This window comes from Hevea brasiliensis, chromosome 5, assembly GCF_030052815.1.
Source record: "Hevea brasiliensis isolate MT/VB/25A 57/8 chromosome 5, ASM3005281v1, whole genome shotgun sequence".
Classification (NCBI taxonomy): domain Eukaryota; kingdom Viridiplantae; phylum Streptophyta; class Magnoliopsida; order Malpighiales; family Euphorbiaceae; genus Hevea; species Hevea brasiliensis.
The window spans coordinates 100,664,931-100,674,907 of NC_079497.1; the positions used below are offsets into that span (position 1 = coordinate 100,664,931).

Below are 9,977 nucleotides of genomic sequence, written 5' to 3' on the forward strand. Positions count from 1 at the left end.
CCTTGTTTGTTTCGCCAACCAGCTACATCCTATCCTATCCTATCACACAAATATCAAACATTATTATATATATATATATATATATATATATATATATATATATATATATATATATATATATATATATTGTTGACTATAAACATAGAAGGCATCAATAATTCTCCATTTCTTGTAGTTTCCATGCATGACAGCATAGTATCATCTCCTGCCTTCAAATCAAAGTTATAGCTTTGAAACTGCAAATGCAATGCCGAGTCCTGCAATCCCTCGTTTCAATTCTGATCCCTTTCTCTCCTCTTCCTCTTCATCCAAGACTCGTCTCCCACCTTCCAACCGCTCTGCTTGCTCCAGTTCTCGATCAAACAAATCCTCCTACGTCAACAAGCTTCGAAGCCTTATTGGCATTGGAAGAAAGACATCGCATTCTGATTTGACAGAGGAGAGCCTAGAGGCTCATAATAGAAGACAAGAAGCTATCATCTTACAGACTCGTCACAGTGTTGATGACAAGAACGCTAAGTGTAGTCCTTACTATAATGGGCTCACTGATTGTTCACTTATTATCAGCCGCAAGAAGCTTCATTTACCTCAGTCATCTAGTCCTGGACGTGAAAGCCATGCTACTACTACTGTTTCCAATTCAAGTTCTCTTCCTTCTTTTATGCTTGTTAAGATGCACGAATGGAGTTCTCGCTTTTCTTCCCTGAATTCTTCTACTAAGGACAGACATAAAAATGCTCCTGCCCCTGCTCCTGCTGCTGCCACCACCACTGTCAAAAAAGGCCATGCTTGTTGCCCTTACTCCTCATCAGAACCTTCAGCAGCAAGGATGCCCCTCGAGAGGAAGGAGCCTGACAAGAATGTTTTATCGGTTATTCATGAGGAGAAGCCATTGAGGGCGAGACAATCTAAATCACCATCACCGCCACCGCCTCCGCCACCACCACCATCCATGACCGCTGAAGCTGGCAGAACCAATAATGTTGATGAGAAAAATGAGACAGATGCCATTGAAATGTTGGATCGGAGCAAGCAGTTTACTTGGGCAGACAAGTATCGTCCCAAAGCTTTGAAAGATTTTATCTGCAATCGAACTACAGCTACTATGTTGCAGGGAATGGTAAGGTTTTCTTTTCACTTTGGCCAACTCATGATTTTCTTTCATTAGTAGTTAGAAGGATTTGAGCTACGACATGTAATGTGTTTTACAGATAAAGGACGTCGATTGTAATCCTTTCATATTTGAGGGACCTGCTGGTGTGGGAAAGAGAACCATGGCCTGGGCCATGCTTCAACAAGTCTTTGGACCTGACAGATTACAGGTATTTTCAGGAAATTATTTGCTCATTATGTTTTTCATAATTTAAGAAAAAAAAATTTTTTTTTCCACATATATTAAGTGTATTTTATAATTTTATAATGCTTTCATATATATGATAAAAAAAAAGGACAAATTATACAATGCACTGATATAACCAAAAAATTAATTATTTCTTAAATTTTGAAAGCATACAATAATTTATAAAGAAAATTACAATATGCTTATTTTTTTTATGATAAATTACCTATCTACTATGCTTTTTGAGCGCATTATTATTATACTGATTTTTTTTTACTATTATTATTATATTGATTAATAAAATAATCACTCCAATGGAATTTTTTTTTCTTGTTAAAATTTCTTAACTTAATTGGAGTTACAAAATTGTAAAAGGATTGTTGATGCCAATATTTCTTCTTAATGCTTTTTCAGACCATGGAGGAGTCCAAGGCGTTTAAATTGAAGGTAGTTCACATTCCATTTTACTATTAATTAAAGTGGTATGTTGTATTATTTTATTTTTAATTATATAATTAAATTTTGATATAAATAATTAATAATTATATTATATATATGATCATTTACACTTTAATTAATATAATAATCATTACATGTAAGAATTATAATTATGATTATTTAATTATTTCTTAATTTAATTTTCAAGCTTTATACGTTTTTATAAACTACCTAATAAATTATAATTTCACCACTATTTTATAACTGCCCCCCATTACCGTCATTCGATTACTTGTCATCTCAGTTCTCAGCTATTTTCTTGTTTTACCATCATAATAAACTAAATATATATATATATATATATATATATATATATATATATATATGCAACCAATAATTACATTATATTACATTTTTCTTATATAACTAATTACATATTAATTTACACAATTTGAATGTTTATCACAGGGGGAATCAGTCGGTAGTATAGAAGTAAGAATAAAAGCAGCCTCTCGGCATGTTGAAGTCAATCTCTCTGATCTGAAAGGGTATGAGAAGCATGTCATCGTCGAACTTATCAAAGAAACAAGTAATGCCATGTCCAAGAAAGGTTCGCAGTTGAAACGTGATAGTTGTCGAGGTACGTATATAGTTTTTGACTTGAAAAATGATTTAAGAAACATGAACACACAGTGCACAGTAATTGCTGCTGATAAAGGGTTCCCAAGCAATGGCTGAAAACTCGTTAAAATTGACTGCACTAGTGACTTCACAGTTTTGGAGACTACTCCAATGTCACTGAGCTAAAGCTCATTTGCAATGCACTCGCAAAATCTGAGATAAAAATCAATCCTCACATCCATGACTAATTTTTGTGCAGCAATCATTTTAAACAATGCAGATAAGCTATCTGCAGATGCCGTCTTGTATATGAAGTGGCTACTACAAAGGTATAAAGGGTCCAGTAAGTTTTTCTTCTGCTGCTCCGATGTCTCAAAGCTTCAGCCAATTAAGGAACTCTGCACATTGGTTCAGTTCTTCCTGCCTTCAAATAAAGAAGTAGGAATGCTATAACAGGATTTCTTGTGATTAATATGATATTCAAGCTTTCTCCAGGATTTTTAACACATTGGAATTTTTCTAAGTTTAGATTGTTGAAGTCTTAGAATATATAGCCGAACAAGAAGGTATAAAATTGCCACACCAATTCGCAGAAAGTATTGCCATAAACTCGAAGAATAATCTTCGTCAAGCCATTCGCTCGTTAGAGGCTTCATGGAAGAGAAGGTGACCTAATCCATATCATTCAAGTATATATGTTTGCCTTCCTTTGCCCTGGTGACCCTGTATGAATTTTGCCCTGCAGTTATCCATTTACAGAAGATCAAAAGTTCTTGACTGGATGGGAAGATGATATTGCAAATATTGCAAAGAATATGGTTCAAGAACAAAGCCCAAAACAGTAAGCTAGTTCCTCGCTTATTGTCCAGGTTCTATGAAAATTCCTGACCTTCTCAGCCGGGATTATCACATCTCATTCTGCTGTCTTGTTAGTTCCCAAGTTATCGGTTTAGAGCTTGGATCTTGCATCATATGTAATCTCCCATAAATTTTGAGTACCAATTCGCTTGTATCTTTGCAGGCTATATATCATTCGTGGGAAGCTTCAAAATCTAATGGGGCATGATGTGTCCCCTGAATTTATTTGCGAAGTGGGAGACTTACTATCCTTTTTATCTGTTTTGCAATTGATTCAGTAAGTTCATAACTTTTGTCGTCCTGATACAGAGCCTGTTGGAAGAGCTGAAAAAGAATTTGGATGAGTTCTGCCAGCAGCAACTTGACAATCTGCACAGGGATTACAGTTTAAGAGAAAAACTGCTTTTACAAGATGGTAAAGGGCCTCAGGATCCTGCAAATCAGAAATTTCAGAAATACGTTAACATTGAAGGTAAAATGCAATAATATGCAAATTTTTATTATTATTGATTTCTTTTTCCTTTTGAGCAACTAAATGTATAAAGTTTATGTTAAATAGAGGGTCAGATGAGCAAGATACACAAGCTTAATAAAAGAAAACAACAATTAGGTTCAATTTTAGGGCCTGTTTTTGGATTGACAATTGTAATTTGAGATTGGAAGACCAAAAACTAAAACTAACTTCCAACAGCTGATAACATTGTTAGCCAAATAATAACACAAATCACAAGTAAGTTAATAGTATAGTGCAATGGAAATAAATTACAAAAAATAGAGTGGTTTTTTTATTTTATTTTCATAAATTAAGCTCACCTTTGTTTCCATCTGCAGAGTTCATAGCGAAATTTATGAGCTTGTACAAATTACATATCACCAGTGTCAAACCTGATCCATGAAGAAACTGCTCAACCATAAGCAGCATCAACATCTGTGCTTTGCAGATTCACATATCTGCTATACATTACTCATTGTAAAATATTACTTTCAAAAAAATTTTAAAAAAAATAATTGGAAGCTAAAAATGATGCATTATATATTAATTAGAGAGAGAAGATGATGTTGAAGCTCTCATGGGAATGTATTGTTATTTGTATAAGTGCTGTGTCTTTTGGTCATAATTAATTAGCTACTGCTAAGTTGATGCTCAATTGCTAATAGTTTATAAATATTACTCCTTCAGTCCCATTTCAATAACTTTTTAAAGTTTTTGTACAAGGATTAAGAAAATGATTGGATAGCATCATTAAAAAAAAAAAGTAATAATTGACTAAAGTACCCTTATAGTGTTAAGAAGGTGTTAAGAAGAGATAAATGCATTATAAATAATAATAGACAAGGGCAAAGTCGGTAAAAAATAATTAATGCTTTATTGATTTTCTAAAATAGCAAATAAAGTGGGATAATAAAATTTTTCTAAATCATCTATTACAATAGGATGAAGGGAATAATTATTTACTGTAACTTTCTAGCTGATGTCATTATTAGGTATATCAAATGACAATTTTGTTTTTTTTTTTAAATTAATAAATTCCAATAAATATGTATATATTTGCAATAAATTATTTTTTTTGCCTACAAATATGGATATTATAGTTATTGCTAATATTATATTATAAACATTTTAATAATTATTTATATTTTCTATATGATTTGATTGCATAATAATTAATCTTTTTCAAAAAAGATAATTTATTATTAATAGATCTAATAAAAACTTTAGTGCAAGCACAAAATAACTTCAAAACAACTATCAATTAAAAAAGAAAAGCTAAATAAATGATAATTTACAGTGAACAGTTGTTAGGTATTTTAACAAAGAATAACTACTAATCACCTAATTTCATTAAATAAATTAAGTTAGCTTGTTCAGGATTAAACTAGCAATTGTACCTAACAGCTAAATCAAACACTCTATATATGCATATTTTCTTTTTATCTTACTTTGAATGTGTAATTTTTCTTTTTCTGAATTTAGTTTGGTTTTTGTTCTTCATTCAATATTGAAATGAATATGACAAAACTAATAATATCACATTATTTTTGCATAAAAAGTTCTAATATTATCTCCTAAGAGAGGTGACAATATATAATTACCTACTATAAATAAAGGGGAAAAAAACTAGTGAGTTTATATAGGAAGCAATACACAGTAAAAACCATTTTTTTAAAACAATAATTTCATTGCATAAACATGCTTAAGCCCAAAAGAAGAGAGCAATAGTCAATCACTTTCACTATACTATTTTGATTCTCTCTCAAATTAAATTAGGTGCATCTATTATAAGTTTTAATTCATATAAGAATGAGTCAAGTAATATTTAGATCAAATATTTATTATAAGATTTATGCAGGGTCAACATATTATTTCAATTATGTACATACATATCTTAATTGACCATGCATGAATTTCATCACAAATATTTAAATTAAAAGCTAGTCAATTTGATCTTATATAAATTTGAGCTTGTAATAAATTCATCCAATTAAATTAAATATAAATTTATGAAATAGAAAAAAGTCAACAATTCCAGTACCAATAAAAAAATAATAAAAGGAAGAAAAAAAAGAAGATAAAGGGTTAGTCACCAAAGTAATATGAGCAAATCAGCATTCTCTGCTATTAGGTTAATAGACAATGATGACAGCTAAGCAATCCACATCGACTACTCAATTAAGCTTGTATGAAAAAATGAACCTAGTATAAACACCAGGTTCCAAAAAAGTAAGGGCACGACCTTACTTCAACAGTTTCTGTTCTATAGGTTCCTACCTCTGTGTCCTTGAGTTCAAAGATAATCATGCAGTTGTCTATATGGAAAGATGTTAAAACATCACTTTGATGGTCCCATGACACTCATCTACATACTTTGAGGAGATAAAAACTTGCTGGATTTGGTGTGCCAAAATAATACTAGGATTCCTTTCAAAGCAATATCAGTAGGATTCATAAGAGGAGGAAATGCAATAAATTAGCAATATGTCAAGAATGGATGAATAAATCTCCTCCAGGTAAATGAAAAACAAGATTAAGGAAGAGATGGTTTTGCAGTGCTATTTTCCAATCAAAACAGAGCTGCTGAAACATGCAATGATTACCAGGTTCTTGGGCAAAGATAAAAACAGGGTGGATGACAATTTATCCATCATTAACCAACTAAAAGCCTCGAATCCCAAAAAGGTTTCATGGTTACACTGTCTAGAAGATGGCTTGTAAGGTTCTCAACTTGTTCATTCAAACGATACATAAGATTAACTATCTTGTATAATGTTAGGTCATGTTACATAACTAATTTCTTCTGTGAAATATTAGAGCATGTTTTGCACTATTGTTGTTAATCGTAATTTTTAGATAAAAAGTTGGAAGAAATTCTTTTGATGATTTACTTTTACAATATGATTTTCATATGCCAAAGGCTAATCTTGGGGGGCAAAAAAAAACATAGTTGAAGTTTTTTCAAATAACTAACAAGTTGCATTGATAAAATTTAGTAAATAGCTATTCATTCTCTAACTCAAATTCACATCACTCACATTTAGTACTTATAGGCAATAGCAACGCCAAACATGCCTTATTCCCTTTGCTTTAGTCAAAGTCAATTAATCTCTATTCCCATAAAAAGATGTAAGAAATGCCAAATCCAAATTATAGGAACCAGGAAAGAGAATTACCACTTTTACTCGTAGTTTCACTCTTGCTTTGAAGAACTTTCTCCAACAATTTGCTTCATCGGTCATCAACTCTCTATCCAAACAAGATCATCAACTTTCTACTGCTCCTTGCATTCACAGTAATAAATGTATGTAATGATCACTCACTTTATGAAACAATCATTTTCATTTCATTGATGCGCTATAGGTTCAGGAATTGCTAATAACAAATGCGTTTCAGTATTGACCTTGCCTGAGCCTGTCCAAAACATAAATCACTCTATATGGAAACAAAGCATGGAGTGACTACCTGATTCTATTTGTGTGTCAAAAGCAACTGGTTAATTTGTATATAGAAAGCAACAGGTTGATCTCAGCATCAGATCATCGGTAGCTTTAAGACTTAACACCTATGACATCTGTAATTGATTATTACAAATGTTGTTCAGTCCACATCCACAAATGATGTGCAATCAATGTCTTGAAGAGTAATTTTCCCAGTATATAAATCATTTAAGTGATCAGAACATAAAGGGAGGCATATTCGGTCCACGCATTTGTGAATGGCACCCATCCCCTTCACATTTGAAAGATTTTGTAGTAACCTCACCCGGTATACAATAGTATTTGTTCTATCACAGAAATGAACAACGCAGGAATGTGATGGCTCATCGGAAGCCAGTCTGATCAATGCCAATGATAAAGCCCCATCTACAGGTTTTGGATCTGAGAGATTTTTATCTCCCATTATCTTTACCTCTCTCTCGGTGGGAAAGTGTACTTCTTCATTTCCATCCATATCAATGACTTTCAAATCTTTAGTGTAATGTTTAATAGCTTCAAGTTTTGTTGCTTCATGCTTTTCTGCTAGTGTCAGAATACAAGAGAACCTCAAGTGATAACTTACAACTGTTTTTACCATCTTAAAGTTGTGACAGCAGCAAAAGAAATCAAGCCATCTTCTCCCAACCCCTGCATACCACTTTATAATATCAGCGTCTTCCAGAATAGTAAGAAAGTGAATTGATCTAGGACGGCCCATATTATTTGTAAACCCAGCCATCTTAACAACCTTCCTTACCAGTTCTATAGGCGCAGAGACTTTCATGCATAGCCTTGTCAGATCCTCCACTGTTCTCTCAGCATGCTTTCTTTCCTCCTCTTCTTCAACTCTCCTTTCTTCTTCCTCCAATGCCTTTCTAGCCTTAACTAGTGACAAATGCTTCTCCACCTGCTCTTGGAACCTATCATAAGCATCAACAAGCTCTTGTGGCAATTGATCTCTAATATGCCTCAAAGAAAGGAAATCACCTGCAGTGAGCATTCTATGCCAATTCCAACGCTCTTCCAAGGACCCCATAAACTCTTGAACCACTTCATCTGCCCAAGTTGCAAAGATTTCTCGCACTTCATTCTCAATTTGGAAGTCAATTTTGAACCCATTACTCTGCTTTAACTTCTTAAAAACATGACTTAAAATTTTCAAACCCAATTTCTTCCTATTCCTTTCCCGTGCATTTCTCAATTCCAAAGCCCTAACTTCTTTCTGTCTAAGATATTTCTTCCTTGCTCTGATTGCTTTTTCTGACATAGGAGGATGCAAGACTGAAGGTGGGACAGCCTGCAATTCCATCCCCAAAAAATCAATCTTCTCTGAAACTGCACTATGGATAGCTGTCTTTATTCTATCTACCTCCAACTCCAAATTCTTTTCCAACAGTTTCAAAACCTTATTCTTCACATCCATGGTCATCATCTTTGAGCCTGAAGTAATTACTAAGATCTCATCCAAGTACCTAACTGCATATACCTTGACTGGCTTATAAAAGGAGTTGGACCTTTCACTAATCTCATTTGTTTCAAATTTGGGATTCTGTTTGCCAATTGCTAAACGCATTTCTTGAATTTCTCTATCAAACCCATTAAAATAAATATTAATCAAAATTGAACACAACCTACATTCTTGAGGAAATCCCCTACCCAAATAAAACCCACCCAGTTCAATTTTCAAAACTCCACATTCAAATAACTTTTTTATCACATCAATCAAAATCCTATCCTTAATTTTCTCTTCCATAAACAAGCATAACTTATCTACATTCCTACTATCAAACTTGACACTATTAAAGCAAACACTAAACCACCAACTTGGGTTTTTCACCGAGTTCTTAAGGTACCTTATAGCCGTGTGCCGCCCCATATTGACACGTCCACCATAAGAAAAAGTAACAAAACGATCATCGTATACAATTTCTAACACAAGCCTAATAGCTTCAATAAAAAGTTTGAGCTTCAAATTGGGCAAAACCAAGGACTCACCTTTACCTGCCATTTTGACAGAATTAGACTCGATATCCAACCGGTTATCAGAAATCTCTCGACCCATTTCTTCAATCGAGAAATGCCTAGAGACTGAGTGGTAAAGAGACTGAGGGAACCCAGTTGACTCCGGCGAGCTGGAGGCATTATAATGGGAAGTAACAAGGTTTTCTGAGGCAGAGAGGAGAACAGAGGGCAAAGCGACGACATTTTGTATGAGATTGAAGAAATTGCCATGGAAGAATTGGCTAAGCACTAAGGCTTTGAGTTGTGGTGCAGATAAGGGTATTGCAGTGGGGCTTTGAGGTGGGGTTTTGAGATTATCGTGGTTAGGGTTTAAGGGTAGTGTTGAATATAAGGAATTAAAGGAAGTTAAGATTGGAAATGAGAATTTGAGAGGGAATGGTGTCTTTGTTTTGAGGGTGATGAGCATTGAAACACAGATAAAAACTGCCGATGAGGAGAAGTGAAGAAGTTGGAGTTTGGCTTGGTGAATTTTTTATAGGAGGGCGAGGGAGGGATAAATGAAGATAAGAGGTGTTAAGTCATTATTTTACTTTGTGAAGACTGAGCTAATAGAGGATAAGAATAAATAAATGGTAAATTTTATCCTCCCTTATTATTTAAATTTTAATTTTTTTATATTTTAAGTTGATGCATAAAAAGAGATATGAGAATTATAAATATTTATATTTATATCTCTCTTAAATTTATTCTTTTTATATTTTCTTAAATATAAAGGATATATATTATT

General features: G+C 33.2%; 2 protein-coding genes across 11 annotated transcripts; one reads left to right on the top strand and one right to left on the bottom strand.

Annotated features, from left to right (window-relative positions):
- Window positions 1–247: 247 nt before the first annotated feature.
- LOC110672774 (uncharacterized) lies at window positions 248–7,210 on the top strand. Its single transcript, XM_058147749.1, has 10 exons — window positions 248–1,120; window positions 1,212–1,322; window positions 1,754–1,786; window positions 2,246–2,417; window positions 2,658–2,836; window positions 2,928–3,064; window positions 3,144–3,239; window positions 3,420–3,489; window positions 3,566–3,728; window positions 7,113–7,210. Exons 1-10 carry the CDS (start codon window positions 248–250, stop codon window positions 7,208–7,210), a joined length of 1,932 nt encoding a protein of 643 aa, XP_058003732.1.
- On the bottom strand, window positions 2,844–9,761 carry LOC110672789 (nuclear intron maturase 3, mitochondrial). 10 transcript variants are annotated; one of them, XM_058147257.1, is made up of 4 exons: window positions 7,215–9,761; window positions 6,926–7,026; window positions 4,070–4,141; window positions 2,844–3,689 (listed from the first exon to the last, which is right to left on the bottom strand). In XM_058147257.1, exon 1 carries the CDS (start codon window positions 9,654–9,656, stop codon window positions 7,350–7,352), a length of 2,307 nt encoding a protein of 768 aa, XP_058003240.1. In that variant the 5' UTR covers window positions 9,657–9,761; the 3' UTR covers window positions 2,844–3,689; window positions 4,070–4,141; window positions 6,926–7,026; window positions 7,215–7,349. The 10 variants fall into 10 exon arrangements, with proteins under 10 accessions (XP_058003240.1, XP_058003239.1, XP_058003241.1 ...); XM_058147256.1 differs by having other exon boundaries at window positions 4,070–4,207; XM_058147258.1 differs by lacking the exon at window positions 4,070–4,141.
- Window positions 9,762–9,977: the final 216 nt, after the last annotated feature.